Source organism: Aythya ferina (genome assembly GCF_964211825.1).
Source record: "Aythya ferina genome assembly, chromosome: 19".
NCBI classification, from domain to species: Eukaryota; Metazoa; Chordata; class Aves; order Anseriformes; family Anatidae; genus Aythya; species Aythya ferina.
Genome location: NC_140309.1, coordinates 7,839,746 through 7,861,353, shown reverse-complemented (window position 1 = coordinate 7,861,353; position 21,608 = coordinate 7,839,746). Strand labels below are relative to the sequence as shown.

Here is a 21,608-nt window from a genome sequence, read left to right as displayed (position 1 = left end):
TTACGTGCCGGGCTTTGATTAATGGCCGCTCGTTCTGCCTGGCTCCCAGGACGCTCTTGAAAACAAGATGTTTCATTTCAGTGCGCTTTCCTGGTACATTGATTCCCGTAAATAACCGAGCGCAGACTCTGTCCACCTGGAGCAGTTCAAAGAGCAGGGGGCCTCTCTCCAGCCCGCGGCTGCCTCGGGCCGCCCTGGTCACTGCTGCACCCCCGGGTGCTGCTGGCTGCTGCGCCGTGGGGCGAAGGGGCAGCTCCTCGTGGACACCAGGAGCAGATCAGCCCCGGTTTCCTCTCTTCCCTGCTTTTTTTTCCCAGTTTACGGGCTAAAAAAAACCCTATGTAAGTGGTTTTAAAAGTAGGAGTGAGCGGTGTGGTACGAGGCAGTCCGGCTGGATGCGGTGCCCAGTGGTTGTTGTGTGATTCCTCTGTGCTCTGAGCCATCCTGGGATGTGCTCGTCGTCTGTGGCATGGGGTTGTGTGATGGAGATGTGCACGGGCATGGGGATATGCTATAGGAATGTGCCCAGACGTGGGGATGTGCCCAGGAACGGTGATGTGCCCTGGGGATGTGCACAGAGCACCCCAGGGCTGCCCATGGCCTCGTGCTGGTGCCCCACTCCCTGCACGTGGGTGCCAGCGAGGTGCTGGAGCTGCCTGTGCAGGTCACCCGCCAGTGCTGAAGCCGTGGCCAGAAGCAAAACACGAGCTAACCCCACGAGGCTGAGGTTCAGCTAAAAAAAAGTCTCTTTTTCAGCACGTGGCTGCAGCACACGATGGCAGCAGGTAGAGCCGGGCGAAGGAAAGGGTGCCTGGGCTGGGCTGCAGCCCCCCGGGCGCTGCCTTCACCCCTGCAGCAGCACAGGAAACGTGTCCTGTCTTCCCAGCCTGCTTGGAAATTGAGCAACGAGTGGCGTTTCTCCCATCTGGAACGAGCCGGGTTCCTGCTGGGGCTGCCAGGGGCTCTCCACGGCGGGCAGAGCCGGGCAGGGCGTTGGGTTGGGGCCGGATCCTGCCCGGAGCCGTTCCCCATCCGGGGAGCTGGAAGGCTCGGGGTCGGCTCTGGCTGGCTTGGGGTGAGGGTTAAAAGCCCTGGCGGGTTGGGTGCCAGTGCAGCTGTGTCCGGAGCCCTCCCCGTGGGGCACGTCGGCAGCGGCGCGGGGCGCGGGGTGGCGTGCGTTGCCTCATCTCACCTCTCTGGTATTCGCTGCAGCGTTGCAGGCAACTCCCAACGCATTCCAGCCCCGAATTGCTCACGTCTCTCCTCGTTCTCCCAGGGTCTCAGTAGATGTGTGGGCGACGCTGGCTGACTTCTGCAACGTACTGACCACGGTGAATCAGTCGGAGGTGCCCCTGTACAAGGACCCAGATGACGACCTTGCCCTGCTCAGCCTGGAAGAGGATCGGCTGCTCTCGGGCTTCGTTCCCCTGCTGGTCGCCCCCCAGGAGCCCTGCTACGTGGAGAGGACCTCGGACAAGGTCAGCAGTAGGCCAAACATCCCCCCTCGATTCCTCCAGACTTTTATTCTTGGGAAGTTTTCTGTGCAAACGGAACACGATTAAGTCATTGAGAAGGGTGTTAAGGGAAAATATCGACCTTTCAGCCGCTGACATCCAGCTCTGTGTCATGAAAACCCCTCTCGACTTCCTCTGGTGTGTGTGTGCTCGCTGGCATGTTGTATATACGATCATTTCCTCACTTGTTTAAATAGTGCAGCTTGTGTTGGCAGTGCTCTCGGTGCACTCCAAATGGTTTGCATCATGCTTAAAGCACCCTCCCCCTCCCCCCGGCCACAAAACTCTGCCTTAGGAAGGCAGCCAGGACTTTTTTCCTTCTCTAAAGAGGAGAGTGATAAATAGGTGACTAGAGAGAAGCAGACACCATGTGTTAACGTACAAAAGGCTTTTAGGAATATGAAGCATTCCCCACTGCCCCGCTCTCTATTTTCCTTTCTTTGCTCTAGGAGCCCATTCTAGCCTGAACTTTCCTTGGGCTGTTTGTTTTTAGAATAATGAAATCAGTTCCCTTGTTGATGTGGGGTTTGGGGTCTGCTCCCTGCCACCACCTGGCCAGAAGGGACCCGGGGGCTGCCTCGGGATGGGATAACGTGCCTGAACCTGAGGGGGGGATGGAGGAGGCACAATGGCATTTGTTTTGCACGCCCTCGGAGGCACGGCAGGATGAGAGCGGCTCTCCACGGTTTCCTGCTCGGAGGCAGAACCCGCGGCAGCACCAGCGGTGCCGAGCGGGGCAGGCGCAGCGCCAGGAGGAGACGTGGAGCTGCGGGGACTTTAGTCCAGGGTAAAAAAAAAAAAAAAGGATTTTCAAGGCTCTGCTCGGAGGGGTTAAATAGCAAGCGCGCCCCAAGGAAGCACGTTTGCCCCGCGTGTGCTGCTGGCCGTGGTGGGGTTCTGCTGGGGACAATCCCTGTCCCAGCTCCCTGTGCAGGGATTCCTTCTCCAGCAGCCCCAGACCCAGCACTGAGCCTGGTCTGGTGCCCCATAACACGGTCTGGTGCCCTGTAACGTGGGCTCGTGCCCCATAACATGGTCCTGGTGCCCTAAACATGCCGGAGGGAGCCGTTATTCCCTGCGGCCTGGCTCCTCTAACCACACACCGCTTTATTCGGAGTGCCATCTACCTGCCCTGCCAGGCACTTGCGCTCGCGTGTGGAAAAGAGGAGCAGCACCTTTGTCCCACAGCCACTCCTGGGCTGCAGAGCTGTTCTGTCCCCGTCCCAGCTCGCTGTGACCCTTGTGCTGAACGCAGGCACCGCACAGCAGCACCGCTGCGAGCAGCCACCCTGCGGGGTTATCGGGTGTGCTGCTGCCAGCTCAGCCCTGCCTTCCCTCCTCACACCCCAGAGAGAAGGAGCCAGGCTTGGATGTCCCATCCGTGCCCCTCTACACTCTTTTTTTTCCACCTCTCCAGCGGGTTGTGTTTGGTTTGAACGTAGCTGACCTTGGAGTGGTGATCCCAGCCGGCACGCCGGGCTGTCAGCTCCTGGTTGTGCACGTCCTGGAGCCCCTCGCTGCGTGCTGTGGTGTCCTGGCCTCTGCCTGAGCACCACGCACACCACACCAGGGGGGAGAGGAGGCCACCAGCACCACCAGGACGTGCTGAGCAGGAGCAGCAGGGCCTTTCTGCATCCAGCACTGCCTGTTTTTACTGAGGGTCCGGCTGCTGACCGGCAGCTGTGCGTACTCACCCTGCAAAGGGCATCAGAGGGGACGAAGGGGGGCCGGTGGGACAGAGCAGGGAACTCAGATGCCCGACTTCCGAGAAGGAACTGGAAGAGCTGGGGCGTTTTAGGCTAGAGGAAATTCGGGGAAAACGCAGCCAGCTTGCAGCTACAGAAAAAGCTGTCGTGGAGAGGAGGAGAACAAGCTGTCCTCCAGCTCCATGCTGAAAAACGCAGGAAGGAATGGGCAGAAATTGCAGCAAAATAGATTAAGAGTAGACTGGAGGAAAGGCTTCATACCTGAGGGTGGTTAAGCACTCGAAAGCGGGCTCCTCAGTGCTTCTGCAGAATCTCTTCAGTGTTAAGAGACTTCTAAAAGCAGGCTGGGCAGCTCTCTTAGGTACAGCTTGGGTGGAGCGAGCCGCTTTGGGAAAGGAGACAAAGTGACCTCTCCGCACCTCCCTGCCCCGTTCTGTGTGATTCAGTAATGCCGGGGAAAGGGCCCGGAGTGGCAGCAGCTGGGTGATTGCAGTCAGATGCCGGCCGTGCTCCACAAATCTTCTCTTTCTGCCCTGGTGACGAGGTGAGCTATTTGCCAGTGCAGAAATGTTGCGGAAGGCAGCGCAGGACGAATCGGGAAGGTATGGCTGGGGCGTGAAGCAGTACGCCTCTCACGGGTAACCATGAGCAGCACACACCAGGGCACTTTCCTACAAAGAAATCCCCAATTCTACTCATCCTGAGGATCCTGAAGTGCAGTCCCTGGTCCCCCCTTCTGCTCCCTGCCCTCCTTTTAGTGTGCAGAGCCCGACACATCTGACTCCCCAGCAGAGGCACCCGGGCTGCTGGCAGCAGAGGGACGCTGTGCCCATACGCTGTGCAGCAGGAGCTCTCTTTTCCATGCTGATTTTTCCCTGACGATTAGCAAGTTATTCTTCCGCACCCAGTTGCTTTCCTGCTCTCGGGCTTGGCCCAGTTTTCAACCCTCTGTTCATGGCAGGTCTTTGCTGGAGACACACGGACCATGCCCTGCTCTTTGTACGGCACCCTGGGAATTTCTTGTGAGCTGGGGGGAGGATTTTGGTACGTCGGAGTGGCTCTGGGAAGCTCGCTGTGATACTTTTCCTATTGCTTGTGTGGCTAGGAGGAACCCATCCACTTTTTACAGCAAGGCTGATGTCTCACCTTGCTTGCTGCTGCTCCAAATGGTCACCCCCTGCTTTCAAACTACAGTTTCTTCATGAATTTGGGAGAAATTCAGAGGAAGGGAATCTGTTTCAAGGCAAAGCTGGAGTGCGTTGGGCTTAAAATGGTGTTGGGTTATTGGCTCCACCAAGAGGATGGTTGTTTTGCGAGCTCTGAAGGACAAACACTGCGCTTCCCCCCTTCTTTTTGTTTTCCGTGACCCATTTAGCAGATGGAGTGCAGAATTCAGCCAGAGTTTCTCAGCGAGTTGCTGAGCGCTTGGCCTGGCTCTTATTTTGAGTGAAAATGTTCTGACTCCCTTCGTTGCCATGAAGCTGTGTGTCAGGATTCCTGCTGGAGCCAGCGTGATGCTCCGAGCTTCCCATCGTCTCCTGCGCTGTCATTGAAGCTGTAACCAACAAAAAGCTGGCTCCGGGGCGAGCAGAACTCGGGGATGTTTTCCTGGGCGTATGTTGGGCAGATAGCCACTGCAGCTTGTGTGATGGAACACCACCGACCCTACCAGTCAACGGCAAACTATGCAGCCTGGTGCCTGGGCTGTCAGACCGTCTGCAGCGCTCGCAGCCCAAGGAAAACGCTGCCAGGGATGGGAGCCCCGGGGTAAAAGCCCTCGGACCCCGGGGTGAGAGAGCAGGGAGGCTGCGGGGAGAGGGAAGGTGAGGGCTGGGGATGGCCCAGGCGCTGCGTGGTGCTGCTGAAGGGGGCCCTTAATGGAAAACACTCGGGTTGTGCTGAGGTTAAAGCCAATCCTGGTGGTGGTGCATCTGAGATGTGCGGGGGGGGGGGGCTGTTTTTCTGCCCTAATTGCTGCGTTTCTGGGAACTCGGGGCACGTCCTGCTTTCCTCGCCTGGTGTCTCAGGAGCATCCTGCCCCGTGGAGCTGGTGGCGAGGCTGGAGGAGGGCAGCAGAGCAGGGAGGTCCTTGTCCTTGTTGTCAGTGCTCCCTGTGTGCATCCCTGCAGGCTCCATCTGGGCTTGGCCCCCCGGGCACCCCTGCACCCTGCAGGGCACGCTCTGCCCCGTGTCCCGGCCAGGGGGACACGGAGGAGAAAGTGTTAATGTCCCTTCCCACAATAAACCTCTCTGCATGGGGGGTCCTGAAATCCGAGCCTCTCTCTCCTCCCCCAGCCCTGACACACGTTAATAAAAGGTTTTTAAACGCCAATAAAAAGGCAGCAGCCCCAGCTCACCAGGTCCGGGGCCCAGGGTCCTTGGGAAGGCACTTCACAAATGTGTTTTTTGCATTTTCAGGCTTTTGGCTGGTGAATAAGATTGAGGAGAAATACTCCTTCCCCTGATAACAATACAGTGAGACGCAGGATCAGCAGTGTGTGGATTAAAACCAGACGGTGCATGATTAATACATATGCTTATAGGGCTAGTCACTGTGGTTCCCTCCTCTGAAACAGAAAGGCCCTGGTGGTGTTTTTTTTTTTCTCCTTTTCCCTCCCCTCGTGTGCACGCTCGTGTGTGCAGACACTCACCACGCTGCTCGCCCGAGCCCTGCCTCGTCTCAGCAGGCGAACCAAAGCCCTGGGCTGGGAGGCTCAGCCCAGGGCTTTGCTTTTTGGAAAAGCAGCGGGCGGTATCGCGCTGTTATCAGCCCCGGGCACCGGGTCCTGGGCAGCTCCAGGGAACCTGCTCAGCTTTCCACGCTTGGCGTGGTTCTCGTTGCACGAGTTCTTGCCTCCTGCTCCTTGCACCACTCGCCTGGCCGTGCAGGTGGCCCCAAAGCCAAGCTTTCCTGCTCGGGAAACACAAAGCTCTTTCCTCTCTTCTCCTTCGCTCCGGTTCCCTCACCATTTGGTGAGCTACCAGCCTTGGAGTGAGCTGTTCAGGATCCTCTCCTGCTAGGCTTGGGCTAAAATTAGTCCTGTCTCGTTACTCACTGCCTGACTTAGAGTATTTCGGTCTTCTTAAGACCGTAAGATATCTCTTGGCAATGCGTAGTAACGTCTGAGGCTTCCTGGAAAGGGAGCCCCAGGTTTCAAAGCCCAGAGCGAGCGGCGATCGGAGCGGCTGGGCTCTGCCCTGCCTCTGCAAACCAGGAGGTTTGTCCCTGCCAACACCAGGATCCTCCTGGGATGCCAGGGATGCAATCCCTGTCCGAGGGGCTGCTCCGCGATGGTTTTTGGAGGGCTTTCTGCAAGGCGAGAGGAGAGGCAGCAAGACCAGGGCTCTGAGAGCACAGCCTCCTCCTAAGCAGAGAGAAAACCCCAGCGAGCAAATGTGGCTGTTTGCTCAGCATCCTTTCCATATTCCCGTTCCATAGCCTTCGAGCATCTCCCCTCCAGCTGGCAGGAGACCGCGCTCGGCCCATGAGAGCCACAGCTTCCAGCCTGGAGCTTGGTCCAGAGAGGAAAAGGGAAACCGTGAGCGGAGAGCGGAGCCCCGAGCAGGAGAATCCGAGGAGGAGTCAGCCTTGAAAAGCTCCTTCCACTCCTGCCTGCCTCTGCTCCCAGGCCAGCAGCCCCGAGGCAGCCCGGTCGGAGACATTTACACCGTGAGCAGTGTCTGAGCTCCAGCCCGGCCACAGCTTTCCCTTGCACGTGCTGCTTTTGGGTTGTAAAGGCTAAATTAGGCTAAATTAGGGGAGGTGGAGGAGAGGCTGGATTTGGTGCCACCTGCTTGAACTCCTCGCCCATCCCTGGCATTTCCTGGAGCTGCATCCTCGAGGACGCCGAGCAGCGTCCGTGTCACCGAGTCAGGGAGGCAGTGGAGGGCGTTTGGGTGCCTCTTGTGCTGGTGTTTTGTTATTTTTTAAACCTGTCTTTAGAGAAAAGTGCTGCCCCAGTGACTGCTGCTGCGTCTGCCGGAGCCGTGCAGGGCACCATGCGGTCACTTGGCTCTGGGGCTCGCCTGCTGATGGCTCTTTGAGCAGCAAGAGTTCGGAGCCTGTTTTTTAAAGCTTGCCTTTCCCCAGCTGAAGGTGAAGGGAACGCGCCGCAAACAAGCGCGAGGACACCGAATACAGCCCTGGAGAAATGTGCAATGTGGAATAATAGTCCAGGCTCTTAAAAAGGGTTTGGGGGGGGGGGTAAAAAAAAAAACAACACACACACACAACAAAAAACAAGGCTGCAATAAATCTAGCGAGTGGAATCTGAGGGAAATGATCCCATCTGGAAAACTCCAGCGCTGGTGCTGCTGAAGGCTTAGGGAGCGATGCAGATTGCAAAAAGCAAAGCCTGCAGTCTGAGGATGACAGGCCCCGTAATTGATGTCCATCGCCACTGGTACTCTGCCAGCTGATGCTGGCCCCGCTCCAGCGTGCTGTAATTTCGGGGCCAGGTGTGAAGCGGTTTTCTGTTCCGTCTTGTTCCCCAGCACCTACAGAAGCCTCACGCATCTCACTCGAGGGCTGCAGCCCTGTAGGAAACAGCTGTACAGGTAGAGGTGAAAGGAAATGTCGCAGCTGGGCTCGCGCTACTCCCCCGTGCCCTGCCTGGGGCTGCGGCTGGGGGGCCGCTCTCCCCCCTGCCGGCTTCGGGGAGGTGGCCGCTGTCACCGGCACACCTGCCTGTCTGTCAGCGAGCTGCTTTGAACAGCGGGGAGCTCCTGGGGAGAACGGGCAGCTCAGCGAGCCCGAATTCAAAGAGAAAGCCCCACGGTGGCGTGCGGCAGCCCTGGGAGCGGGGAAGGCAGCGCCGGAGAGCCCCGGGTGCCGGCTGGCAGAAGGAGAGCCCCCACCCCCTGAGCTCCCAGCTGCTGGCCGAGCATCTCTGCCTCTTCTCCCTCGGGCAAGCACGGGGAACTGGCCGAGGGAACAGGAGCAGATCTTGCAGAAAGCACCCAGCCTCGGTTTCGGGAGGCTGCAAGCCCGTCGAGCCGCCGCAGGAGCCGGTTTCAGGCGCTCTCGAGCGCGTGCACCGTTTCCTCCCTGAGGTTCTTTCGTTTTGGTTTCCACTCCTCAAACGGTGCCAGGGGTTGGGGAACCCTCTGCTGCTGCCCTCACCCCCTACGAGGACGTGTCCCCAGCCCCTGTGCTCCCGTTCTCCTTCACTAAGGCGAATGGGTGCAGCGGGCGACCTGCAGGCGTGTTTGGGGTCCCCTGAGCTGTTCTCGTGGTGCCCCTGAGCCGTGGTTACCCAGACTCAGTGCGTGGCTCCCTCCTGCAACCCGCAGCCTCTGCTCCTGGAGGCATCACGTTGGGTTTCGGCTGTGTTAAACGCGAGGTGACCGAGCAGCCCGAGCGTTCTGCGTCGGTGAATTGTGCTCCTCCAAGATGGGGAGAGCAGGAGCCGCTGGCTAATCTGCAGCTTTATCAGCAGAGGTTCTCTTTGTCCAGGTCACCGAGCCTATTGTTAAGCCCCGAGCGAGCTTCCCCGCGGGCCCCGCCAGGACTGCCCTCGTGTTTACGCTGACATTTTAAGACCTCTGTTGACCAGATTTTAATCCTGCTCTGTATCCTGTGCACTGCGGTCTCTGGGGCTTTTCTCTGCTTCTCCTCCCAGGCGTGCAGAGCGCTCAGGCTGAGGACAACTGCTGCCTGCCGGGCACCGGGCTGAGGAAACGGGGCTGAAAGCATTAAATGCTGGAGCTGAGCTTTAACAGGTCCCGTAGCGCACAGGGCAGGCGCGATGCCTCCGGGTACGTCTCATCCAGCCCCCTCTGCAGCCCCGGAGCCCTCCTGGTGTTTTGCCCCCCCTGAGCTGTAGTGTGAGAACTGCAGTCTCACCAGGAGGTGAGGAGCCACCTGCCCGAGGTGCTAAGACCCAGCTAGGCACGTTCTCGGAACGTGTCAGCGAGCGCGATGGTGGCTTTGTGGTCGGGACAGGGCGCAGAGGGAAGTGCGAGGTGCTGCCTTCCAGGCAGCCCCACGGGGCGAGCGGGAAGGAAAGAACCAGCAGCTGCTGGAAACAACCTTCCCTGCCCCTCTGACGTCTTTTCTCTCGCCGGAGGGAGCTGGCAATACCTCGGCACGTGGGGAAGCCACGGGGAGGGGTTGCCCAAGTGGCACACGGTGTTTCCATCCCGGCTTTTCCCCAGCCCTGCCTCTCCGGCGGGCTCCTCGTGCTCTTGAGCTCGGAGGGAGGCAAGGCGGTGCCGGGCGTGAGCCCTGCATGTGTACCAACGCGTGTGCTTCCTCTGCCAGGGCCGCACGGCTTGGCCCCGGTGTCAGCAAAAGGCTTTCTCAGAGCGTTTTCTGGAAGGGCCATGCGATGAGCAGTTCAAGGCGCGGGCTGACAGAATAAATCAGGCTCGTCCCGTGGCTGCTTTCGGCCGGCGTTGGATCTCTCCGTGCGGATCGGATGACATGTGTTGTTGAACATCCCTCGCTTTAGTCACCCGCCGGCCAGGTTTATGTAACGCGATGGAAAAACTTCTTTGTGTTCAGGCCCTTTTGTCCTGAGAGCTGCCTCCAGAAGTTCGCCGTGGGCTCTGGGGAAACGGGAAATGTCCTATTCAAGGAGCTGGCCGACCACGTGCTCCCGGAGCTGGCATCAGGAGGAGGTGGCCGAGTGACCTGGGAAGAGAGCGTGGGGACACCGGGGCTGCTCCGTGGCACCGCCTGCCCGCGAGGCCTCTGCGAGGTGTGTGCCATAAAAGAGGTGTTCACCGTGCCCGTAGTGCTCTCAGAGTGACATATTTGAGCTGAGACCTCTTGGAATTCGCTGATTAGTCTGTAAGTGGATGGAAAGGCCTCATTAAACCACCATTAGTGCTGGATCTCCTCCCAATGAGCCATCTCTTATTGCTACCCAGAGAAACCCTGAGGAAATGGAAAGGCTGCTCCGGCTGGCCAAGCCGTTCCCCGGGCATGAAGCGTGGCCTCGCCTCCGGCAATGTGTGCAGTGCTGCAAGGCTTCTGGTGGTGCTTCTGCTCATGCTGGAGGGCCCTGGGACTCGGGGTTGCCTCTTCGCCTCGTGCTTTGCCTGGTGGACCCCTCTGACATGGCACTGGGTCCCTAAACTCAGTCCTCAGCATGATTTTTCAGCTTCGGAGGGGGCGCCCTGTGTGGTGGCACCGCTCCTGCTTTGTCTTCTCCAAGAGGATCCCTGCAAACCTCCCCTCTGAAGCAGAGGACGGCCGCGGCATCATCCACCAGCGCGGCCACTGGGAGGACCGCAGGAAACCTGCAAAAACGGCCCAACGAATAACCCCGCATTGTTATCCTGAAGAAGAAAGATCCGCATCCTGGGAAACGCGCCAGAGCGGCCGGCGGGGTGGAATGCAGGGAGTGGTCAGCCCAAATAGCAGATGGGGATCTACTCTGTCTCTACGGGAGACGGAAGGTGACCTCTGTCATTGAGCCCGCAGCCTGCTCGCCACCGCTCCGCGCGCCGCCGCGCCTCGCCTTGTTTTTGCAGATGCCGAAGCCGTGGCGTGGAGCTGGGTGAGGATGAAGAGTGACCCCAAAGCCCCCCCGTGCCAGAGCCGCAGCCCCGTGGTGCCCTCGTGCTGCCCCGTCCCCGGCCAGAAGGAGAAGGCGGCGCCGTGCCCCCGTTCGTTGCTCGCTTTCCGTGCTGTCATTGAGGCCGAGGCGCTTCCCAGGCATTAATGAACGCATCCCCACAACGCGTCGTGCCATAAGGAAAAGCAATTTCCTCCTCGGAGATTGGCAACAGAGGTACACGAGGCCGGGGGACTGAGCCGGGTCCCACAGGAAGCCGTGGCTGCAGGATGAGAACAAGCCCCCCGTACCCAGAGCCTCGGGCCAGCGCCTCGGCCCCAGGCCACCCCTGTCCCTTAGGGTGCCGGGGGGGCACTGAGGAAAGGGTCACGGGGATATTGAATCCAGATAATTTAATCATTTTTCCCCACAGCGCATTTGCCTTGAATTTCTTGAAAATAAGGTGAACCCCATCATTCTTTGAAATTAAGAAGATTTGCCCTAATATTTTGCGTGCTAGCATTTCACATGCAGTGTTTTATCCGCCAAGTAACAAATATTTGGTAAGTTTATGTGTGAATAGAGACAATAACATGTATTTCTAGTTATTTGGTTGAAATTATCACGTGTGCCTAGTCTGCTCAGCTTCTGAGCTGGAGTTACGCTTTGTTTTAGTTAGTTTGGGTTTGGTTTTAGTTTTTAGTTGGTTTTGTTTTGTATTTATCTTAAACACAGATGATGCAATGCTCGTGATAGCACTCGCTGTCATTGAAGGAAGGAGATTTATGGCTATGGATCGAAGGAGAAGGACTTTGCCACTTCACCAAGGGTCTGGCCCATGGCTTTGGGTGCTGAAGTCCCTGCTGGAACTCGGGCTTCCTCTCGTAACTCCCCCAGATGCTTCCCAAACTCGTACCCACTGCTAATGCATCCTGGTAGCTCCCTTTAGTCCTGGCAACGCTTTTTAGCTCAGCACCCGTCCTCACGGACAAAAAATGGGGTCAGTATGTGGCTGCTTTGCTCAGGAGCTGCTCGTTTTCACACCGCAGCTGCAGGCTCTTGGCCACGAGCATCCTCACCGCCTTCCCCTTGTTGCCCTCGCGTGATGCTCGGGGTCAGCATCGTGCAGGGATGGACACGGCGCGTTTTGGGCAGCGTGGTGCACCTCGTAGTACCTGCTGAGTGTGAGATCGAGAGGGAAATCCGTGTAGGAAGGGGCTGAGTGGGTGGGTTTGGCTGTGTTGGAATGGGAACGAATCTGAAGATGCGTTGGGTTGTTGTGCCCTTGCAGGCGTGTGGACAGAGCGGTTGTTGAACGGGGAAGTGGGCAGCGAGGTGGAAATGCTGGAAGAAGAAGGTGCCAGGGGTCACGGCGTGCTGCTGGCTTCTGCCCGGGGAACTGCCCCCCTGGGCCAGCATTTCTGGAGGCTGCAGGAGGGATCTGGGTGGACTTTGGGATTCATTTATTCCATTTTTTGTGATGTCCTCAGCATTTTGTCCCCAGTAGGGGCAGGTAGTTCATCTGTCAGGGTGGCACCTCGAGGATACTTAAGGATTCAGAGCTTGGCTCGGTGGATGCGTGTGTCCCGTGGGGTTTGGAGCTTGCCTTCCTCCCGTGGCAGCACCTGAGCACCCCCAGTGCTCCGTCCGTGCAGGCGGCAGAGCCCTCACGGTGGCCACTCCGAGCTCCACAGCATCTCTGGTCATCCTTTCCGGATAAAAACCCGCCGCTTGGGGGAACGGCTTATTGCAATTTGTTGTTTTACGCGGTGTTTTGTCCGGAACGAAACATCTCGGGCTGGTGAAATGTGAGGAGAGGAGAGAATTTGCTGGAACCGCGGAGAGACTTAGCGCGCGTGTGCCGCGGGGATATCATCTCTGTCCTGCCACCGCACGAACCTCTCCTCGCAGGGGCTGAACCGATCCTAATTTACCTCAAACCCTGCCTGCTTTTAGGCAACCTCGATGCCGAAGAGGAAGCCTGGTGGGGTGTCAGCCCTCGGAGGTGCTCTGCCTGCTCCCGTCCACCCTCGGGCAGTGCTGCCCCTTCCCGCAACCCGCGGGTCTCGCGTCCCCTCGGGCAGGGGCGCCGCTCCGCAGCTCTCCCCAGCTTTCACCTCGCTTTCCCCCTTTTTAAGAGGAATGCTTGGCCTCTTGCACTCGGGCTCGGGGAGGAGCAGCTCGTTTCTGCAGCTGGCCTGCCGCCAGATGTCATCACTTCAGGCAGTGCCACGCTGCACATCTTCAGCAGTTTGAAATGGAGAGACAGAGGGAGACAGATAAGATCAGCAGCTTTAGGTGATGGCATTGTTTCAAATAAACCATGCATGACCCAAAGCTTCCACTTCAAATGGGGAATGAAATTGCTTCATCCTTTGACAGCTTGCTCCATGAAAGAAATTTATCTTCACTTAATTGCTTTAGATCCCAAGAGGCTGTGTACAGTAATTTCGAGGAGATAATTATATCAAATTAAAAAAATATGTGACTCTCCGACTGCTGAGCCTGAGCGCGGTGGCCGGAGAGCAGGAAGGAAAGAGGCACCGCGTCCGACTCGTGCTCGCAGGTTATCGCCTCCTCCCCTCCTCCTGGGCCCAGGCACGGTGCTGGGGGGGCACCGGAGAGCCCCTCGGGGCCGGGCAGCCCCTGCCCTGGTGCCGGGGGTCCCGGAGGGGGGGGGGTCCCACCTCGTCACCTTGTCACGGCAAACCTGGCTAGGCAGGGGCTTGGCAGCGCCTTCATCCCGCTAGCGGTGCGGCGGAGGAACCCGGCGGCTTGTTGATTTCCAAACATGTATATTTAGAAGCAGAGTGTAAACTTCCTGCCCGGGCTGGGGTTGGATTCTTGACTGTGTTTGACTTTCCAGCTTTCATTTCCTTTGCCCTCGTACTTAACATTGTGTATCTCCCGGAGTGTGCCCCGGCCTCATCTCTCCGTAACCCTCCCTCTCCTCGCGTTTCCCTCTCCTTATGGCATGCCGGCCCCAGGTTTGGCATCCCCTGAGCTCGTGCGGGTCCCCTCCATCCCTCGGGAGCTGCCCTCGCACCCCAGCCGGTGGCAGACCCGAGCTGGGGACTGTGACAGGGACAAAAGTGGCAGCTGCCACCTCTGGGAAGAAAACCATCTCCTCCATCGCTGCCTGGAGTCCTGAAGGGTTTTTCCTCTTGGTGACTCACAGCAAACAAGAGACTGGCCACTTCCAGGAGGGCTAAAGCTCTCCATCACCCGAACCTTCCCCTCTCCTCCTAACGCTGCGTGCCCTCCCCGACAGCTCCCACCCTCGGTGGCTTTGCAGCCCCTCTCCCCTGGGGACAAAAATCATTCTGTGCCCCCCGGGGCTGGGACCGTTCCTGTGTGCAGTGATCCTGCCTGGCCTTTGAAAAGCTCGACAAGAAACCTGGGCCAGCAGCGAGCTCCTCCCCAGCCCTGTGATGTGCGGGCTGGGTTTTGAAGTGCGGGGCTGCTTCAGCTGTTCCCAGGAAGTCTGCGGGGGAACCGCGTTTGTAGCGGGGAGGTGAAGTCCCCCCGTGTTTCTGGAGGGGATCTGCTCCCCGGGCTCTTTGATGTCATCTCGTTTTGTTTTTTTTTTTTGGACTTACATCAAGTAAGGCTGAAAAAAAAAAAAAAAAAGAAAAAGAAATGTTTTGGCTCAGCCTGAAACGTGTGCACCTGAGCGAGATGACCTGTGGCTGTCCCGCTGCCGAAGGAAGGATCCCACGGGGGGCTCCGGTCCCGAGAGCGGGATTCGGCCACCCACCCGCAGCCTGGCTCCCGCAGTTGACTTGAGCAGGGTGGCAGAAGGGTTTTTTCTTGAAAAATGCCTCCTGAAGGCGGTCCTGCGACACGGCACCGTCCCCACGTGCTGCTCAGGGTGCTGCTGTGGTGGTTTCTCGCGCCCCACGCTGCTGCGCACAGACGTGGCCCCTCTGAGGGCTGCGGGGCGAGCGCGTGCTCGGCTTCACACATGCCAAGGCGAACAGCAGCTCCCTCTCCTCGTGTCTCTAGGGCCTGAGAAATCCTAACTCCCTTAGGATTGTCCCCAGATGTCACTGCTTCGTGCCTTGTCCCCTTCCTCAGGCCTCGTGGTGCTGCCCCAGGGCTGGCGTTGAATTTAATCGCCTCCTGCCCGCTGCCGGCAGCCTGCAGCGGGTCACACGTCCCCATCTCGCTGCCCGCCCGCTCGGCGTTATCGTGTTTGGTGTGAGGTGTCCGGACACGGCGTGGGGCGTCGCAGTGGTTAGAGGTGTCTGCTGCAGCCTGGGGAGCCTCTGCCCCCCGTGTCCACCCGAGGTTTTGAGTTTTGAGGCCAGACTCTGAAGTTTTGAGCCCTTCGTCCCGAGCTCAGAGAGGGGAGGAGGGACGAGGCTTGGGGCGGTTTGGTTCCCTGAAACTTTGGGACCACGTTCCCCCAGCAGTGTGTATTTAATGCTCGTACAGCACCTACACCGTGCTGTGCCAGCCCAGCCGGGGAGCTGGAGGGGGTGCAGGGGCGAGGACGGGGAGAAGTGGGGCTCACACGGAGGCAAGGCACCAGCCCTGCGTGCGCTGCACCGCCGCAATCCGTGAGCTCGAGCCCAGGGCTCTCGGTGCCTTGGGTTCAGATGTGGCACCTTCTGCCCCTGTGGGGTTTTTCTGTGGTTTCCTGTAAGAGTTTTGTCAGCAGCAGCTGCTGTCCCTGTCCTTTTGCCCTTCTCTTTATTTTCTCGGCTTTGTTCACACGCTTCTCCGCTCGAACCCTTCTTGTAGCTGTTAGCGAGGAACACGCCGCCTAAAACCATTTGAAATCCGCTCTCTGCTCTTCGTAGTTTCAAAGCCCGGCTGCCCTGACAGCCAGAGCGAGGAGCCCTGGGGGCCAGGCTGCCAGGAGGTGGGCAACCTGGAGCAGAAATCGGTAGCCGAGGGCTCGGGGACCCGCGACCGAGAGCAGCTCCCACCTGGCTGGAAGCCGCGGCTCGCAGCGCGGTCGGCATTTTGCTGCGGAGGCCACGAGCGAACGAGTTAACGATGCTCCCAGATGGCTTCGGGAGCTCTCGCCTCCTGCCACCCCTTCCCGTTCCCCCAGGATCTCAGATGGTGGCGGGAGATGAAGTAAAATTCTCGGGTTTGTTGCAAAGTTCACCGCTCTCCCGAAATCGTGCTGGAACTTGCGCGCGCCGCGCTGGCAGCTTCAAGGGGATGCTACCTGGTAATTAATTAGTTGTCAAGAGACAGCCCAGAGGTTCCAAGGCTTTATATTCTCGCTAATAGAAATTGTTGCTCTGATTACATTTTCCCCCCTTGGCTGGAGGGCTGGGGAGCGCGGAGCTGTGGTCCGTGGGCAGCTGCAGCGGGCTGCCTGTCCTTCGCCGGGGCTGCGCTCAGCGTGCTCGCACACGCCGCGGCGAGCGGGAGCCTGGGGGGAGCCCGGGCTGAGCCCTGCCTTTGCCAGCCAATTCCGCTCACGTTTCTCATCCCTCGCCTCCCCTGCCTTCTCAGGGGAACCCTGCCACGCTTCCCCAGCCCCTCGGGGTCTTTTGGTGGCACCGTTGCCATCAGCCCTGCCACCAGAGCCCCTCCGCACCCGAGCAGAGGTGCTTCGGTTTCCTCTCAGGGCCCTTTTTTCTGGGCAAACTTAGAGAAATGTGCCGTGTCTGCAGTGATCCCGAGGGCTTCTTTCAGCCTCGCTTCTCTTGTCTTCTCTCCATTTTATCTGTGTGGAAACGAGCAGGTTTAGGTCTCTTCTCACAGGCAGAAGAGTTACCGTGGAGCTGCAGGAGAGGTGCTGGGTTCTTGGGTCCTGTGTCAGGGCTCCCGCACACCCAAACTGACCTGGCGCTGGGTTATCCAATGGTTTTTTTTGACTGTTTATATTTTCCTGCACTGTTTTCTGTTTTTTCCCACCTTTTGCCAAGATTATTTGCTACCAACTCCCCGTTCTCCCTCTCCCCTCCTCTGGCCGTGCCCCCCAGCAGCCTGGCACCGTGAGCAGCCCTCAACGTTTCGCATCACTGCGGCCAAACCCCGCCGTCCCTCCAGACCCTCCCTTATCACAGCACCACCACCCAGCTCTGGGACACGTCTCCCTGCTCCCTCTGCAGCAGGACACGATCCGTTTTGTCACATCTCCATCAGCATTGTGCCCAAAACCAAACCTTCGTGTGGCTGCAGGGAGTGCCTGTCCGGGAGCGAGCCTGGAGGTCTGGAGACCTGCAGGAGGTGCTGGTGGCTGCCAGCTGGAGGGACCAGGTAGGATGGCAGGGGCAGACCTCTCTTTTGATGCACTGCTCTGCTTCAGCACAATGAGCCCAGCACGGAGCTCATCTCCACGTGTCCAGCTTGCTGCCTGGGCCGGGCTGATGCACCAGGGCTGGGCGCAGCAAAGCGAGGCTGCTGGGCACGCAACGGGAGAAGCAGCACAGCTTTTCCCCTGCCAAATCCGTGCAGCAAAGAAGAACCCATGTGCAGGAGGGCTGTGGCTCTCTGTAGCCTCTCGGGGAGCAGCTCTGCCCCGGCTGATCCCAGGAAACATCCCCGTGGCTGCTGTAAATAGGGCGCAGCGAGCGGCGCTGCGCCGCCGGATGCTCTCACGCCGGCGCTGCCGTGCCTTCCCTTCCCTTCCCACCCCCGGGGAGCCGGCACCCACCTGACGAGGCCGCGTTCGCAGACATATGGTCCCTGCTCTTCGTGTTTAGTTAAGTGTGGGAGGACTCGGAGCTGAAACTCCCGGAGCTTTTAAGCTATTGTGTGCGCTGATACGGCCCCGTGGCGATCCTACAGGCATGGCCCCGTCCCGAACAAAGCGCTCAGGGTGCTGTTCTGTCATAGCCGGGGGTAAAGGCTTCTGGTTTGGGGAAGGAGCAGCCTGGAAAGGGCATAATGCAACGCAGCAGATGAAGACAAAGGCATTTTGAAGGCAGGAAGTGGTGAAAACGAGGGCACGAGGCGACGAGGCGGAGGGCAGATGTGCGGGCGAGAGCAGGGCTGTGGGAGCCTGGCAGCTCAAGGGGCTCAGCAAAAGTGACCGGGACGGCTGCAGGGACAATGCCCCGGGATGGCAGAGAAGCCACCGGTGGTGGCAGGGTGTGGATGAAGAGCAGGGCACCCCGTGCTTGGACAGGAGCTGGTTGCTGTGGGTGACAGGGCGAGGGTTCAGGCTGCTGGGGGGAAAATCCCCGAGATGTGACAGCCCCAGGAGGGCGAGCGGAGGAGACGGAGGCGACGCACGGGGCCGGGGTGGCACAGGGCTGGTGACAGCCCAACATTTTGTCAGCTTGAAGCTGGGGACGTGGTGCAGGAGAGCTCGGGAAGGGAGGAGGGAGGAGAGGCACGCTGCTGCCCCGCGGCTTGGTGTGAGCCACCGGGGCAGGTCGGGAGGCTGTTCCCAGCTGCGGAGCCCCAACCGCTTTCCGTGCTGCTGGCTCCCTCCTCGCTTGGCTTTTCCAGCATCTGATGTGACTCGCTGTTTGTTTGCTTGCGATGAGTTCAGTTGTTTTCTATTTTAGCTGGTGACCCCGAGAGCCCGGGCTGGGGCAGGCAGGCACCGTTTGAAAGCCGCCACTTGGCGGCAACAACTGTTCGAGTCGCGGAGCAGCACCCATCTAACCCCTCTTTTCACACACTCGGAGCTTCCCAAACATTAACCTTCGGATTAAAATTTTCCATGCTTGGTCTCTCCCCAGATGTGATGTCTGAGCTTTGGTTTGGGTTCATGTTTTTCGTGTTTGCTGGGTTTGTGTTATGGGAGAATGAAAGAAATACTTTTCCCATTTGAAAAAAAAATAATATATAGCCTCCAATATTTTATTATTTTTTTTTTATTATTATTTCGGGGATTCACCAAAAATGGATGGAGTTTGAGGCGGGGAGCTGCAGATAGTTACCTCGGCTGCCATGAGCTCACGTGGTGGGCACACGGGGAGGTGTCGCGGCCCCAGGTGCGCGGTGCCGCCCGCACAGTGCTGGCTCCGTGGGCAGATCCAGGAGAGCCCCGCTGTGAGCCAGGCTGAGTAACTGCAGATCTGAAGGAGGAGGGCGGCTGCTTTTTGGTTTTTAGCAAAAAAAAAAAAAAAAAAAAGTTGTTTTTCAGGCTCCACACACGGGATCACGGAGCACGGGGCTCGCTCGCTGCCGTCCCGCGCGGGGAGCCCGTGGCACGCGTCCTGCTGCTCCTGGGGCTGCCCCCGCAGCAGGAGCTCTGCCTCATTCCTCTGCTGCACCTCTCCTCGTCCCGAAACCGACCTCCCCGGTCCCGCTGCCGACACCTCCTCGTGAGCTTTAGGGCTACCTCGGACACGCTGGAGCGCTCGGCGTTTCCCTGCGCTATTTGTTTCTGGCCAAGCAGCACCCCTCGTCTCCTCTCCAAGTCTGTGCGCTGCTCATCGGGTGGGGACCTGCTCTGTTCACACCAGTGCTTGTAATGTCTGGCCTGCGGCTCTGCCAAAGGCCAAAATTGGCTCTCCGTGCACGGCTGGATCGCGAGGACAGTGTTAGATGGAGGGTGGAGTGAGCGAATACCCCTCTCTTCCTACTGTGCTTTCAGGAAATGTCTCTAGCGCAGCTGTAAGTGTGAATGAAGTCAAAAGAATGGATCGGTGCCCCCGCTCCAGCCCACCCCACTCGTCGGGGCCCATCCAGAGTCCCCACCCTATTGTTCTGGTTCAGCTCCTCCGTTTCAGGGCAGGGGCCCTGCTCTGCGCTCAGCATCCCAGTCCCGGGAGGAGGAGCTCTGGAGAAAACAAAGACGCAGCGAACGGTTCCCCTCTCGCAGCCGTGATCCCAGCCCCTCGCTCCCTTCCCTAGGTGTGTTTGCAGCCGGCTGGAAGCGAGCTCCTCGGAGCCTCGGCCACGAATCACGTGCCAAAAGAGCCGAGTGTTCACTATAAGAAGCAGAGCTGGGCTCGCTGCTCGTCCTTAGAGTCTGCGCAGGATCCACGGGGAGCTCGGCTCCACGCGGGGAGTTTCCTCCGGTGGGCTAAAGGAGCGCGGTGGGCTCGCTCGAGCAGCCCCTAGGCGAAGAGGACGTGGGTGCTGGGGCACCCAGCTCCTCCTGCCGTCACCGGGAGTCCCCTAAGTGGCAGCATTTCACCGTCAAGCAAAACACCGAGGCGGCTGTCCCTCCCCGAAGTGGCTGCTGGCAGCGGTGCGAGCCGCTCCCCGCCCTGCCCGGGCTGCTGGGAGCGCGCTGCCGGTGTGGTTCTTGTGGTGGGTGGAAGTGGCAGCACTGCCAGCACTGCCAGCACCGCTGGGGCTGCGGTGTCACAGCCAACCGAGCTGCGGTGGCACTGTGCTGGTGTCAGTGCGTCGCCTCCCCTCTCCCCACCCTCTCTTTTCAAGGGAATTCGGCTGCAGCCCGGCCAGACAGTCGGAGCAGCTCCTCCCTGCGGGCGGCAGCACACCGGCCTGCCCCGGCCCCGCTTGCTGCCCCTTCCCGTGGCTTTCCCCTGCTCGTTATTTCAACAAAAAGTTGCTTTTCTTGCAGTTGGCAAAGCCGCTTCTTGTTCGGGGGGAGCCGGAGGGCCCCGAGCTCCCCAGCGGTGCCTGGGGACGGCGACGTGAGCAGGTAGCGTCCCTCCTGGCTCATGGAGAGGAGCTTTCCCATCCCCATCCCGCTGCTCGGGGTCAGGTAGCCGGTTCCTCCAACGTGCCCCGGGCACACGATTGCCCTGTGGCTACTGGAGGAGGATGGCAGGACGTGGCACGGCTGGGGAGAGCCCCCCGAGCGTTGCTGCAGCTTCCCTGTGGGATACAAGCAGCCTTGCAGCAGCAGCGAGTACCACGGTGCAAGGCGCTCAAAAGTTCCCCTAGAATTAGCGAGGCAAGCGTCCAATTTGCGTCCTAGACGTGAAAAGTCTGAAGGAAATGAAACACACACAACGTGGTGGAGTAACACGGGGCCTGAGTCCAGTCGGCGCGCGCACGTTAACGCGGATTTGGGGCTGTTTCACCCCCAGCTCTGCCACGTGCCTGGCTCCGAGCTCGGGCATCCTCAGCCCTCTGCGCCCTCATCCAGCACGCAGAAGGCAGCGCTGAGTTCCCCTGGGGCAGGGTGCTTGGGAGGGCCCCTTCGTGGTGCTCCTTCGGCTGTGTTTGTCTGGCTGAGCCGCCTTTCCTCTATTCGGCACCGTCCAGCGGCGGAGACTTAACCACTCTGACCAGTTTCCCTAGAGCGGGATCCCAGTTCAGCAGGGCCGGACCGTGACCCTCTGAGAATTGCTCGCCTTTGGGGAAGTGAAAACCCCGGCGGGGAGGCGGCGAGCAGCAGCCAGGTGGGAGCTGGGCAGCTCGAGGGGGTTTTAGCGGTTCTCGTTAAAACAGCCTCCCGCAGACTCCGAAATCCCGAGTTTCCTAAAAGAAGAGGAGAAAATGCCAAAGGCTTTCATCCCGGTTCAAATATCAGCCGGGGCAAGGAGCTGTGGAAGTCGCAGTGGGATCTCGGGTGACGTTCTCTGAAAGGGAAAGGGAACGGAGAGCGCGCAGGAGACGGCTCAGCCTGTGTCCTCGTCCTCCTCACCTCTCCGTGCCTGTGCCGAGCAGCAGGGGCCTGGGAGGGCGAGTTGTGGGGTCTGCCCGAGGAGCCCCTCCGCTTCTGAAGCCTTTGGCACCTCCGCGAGATATTTAAATGACAGACAGACATACAGGGCTCTGCAAATACTCCTTTGGTGCCAACTCAACCACAAAGAAGATAGAGCATTTGCGGTCCAAGGAAGTTTAAATATTTGTGGTCAAACTTAAAATTCGACATAAAACTCTCATCTGCAGTGGAAGGCGTCCAGGAACTGCATGGAGAACCTATAAGCTGTGTAAAGTCACAGCAACGGCTTCCCGGCCAGCTCTGCCAGGACGAGGCAGAATCTTCCAGCCCTCACCTCGCCTCTCCTTCGCGCCGCCGAGGTCAGACGGCAGGTTCG

General features: G+C 59.1%; 1 protein-coding gene across 2 annotated transcripts in view; it reads left to right on the top strand.

Moving 5' to 3' along the window:
* Positions 1-21,608, top strand: part of SMG6 (SMG6 nonsense mediated mRNA decay factor) — a 105,154-nt gene that overhangs the window by 57,727 nt on the left and 25,819 nt on the right. For both annotated transcript variants that reach the window (XM_084493196.1, XM_084493195.1), the window contains exon 13: positions 1,277-1,478. In XM_084493196.1, the coding sequence (XP_084349322.1) occupies positions 1,277-1,478 (202 nt within the window). The remainder of the gene's footprint in view (positions 1-1,276; positions 1,479-21,608) is intronic.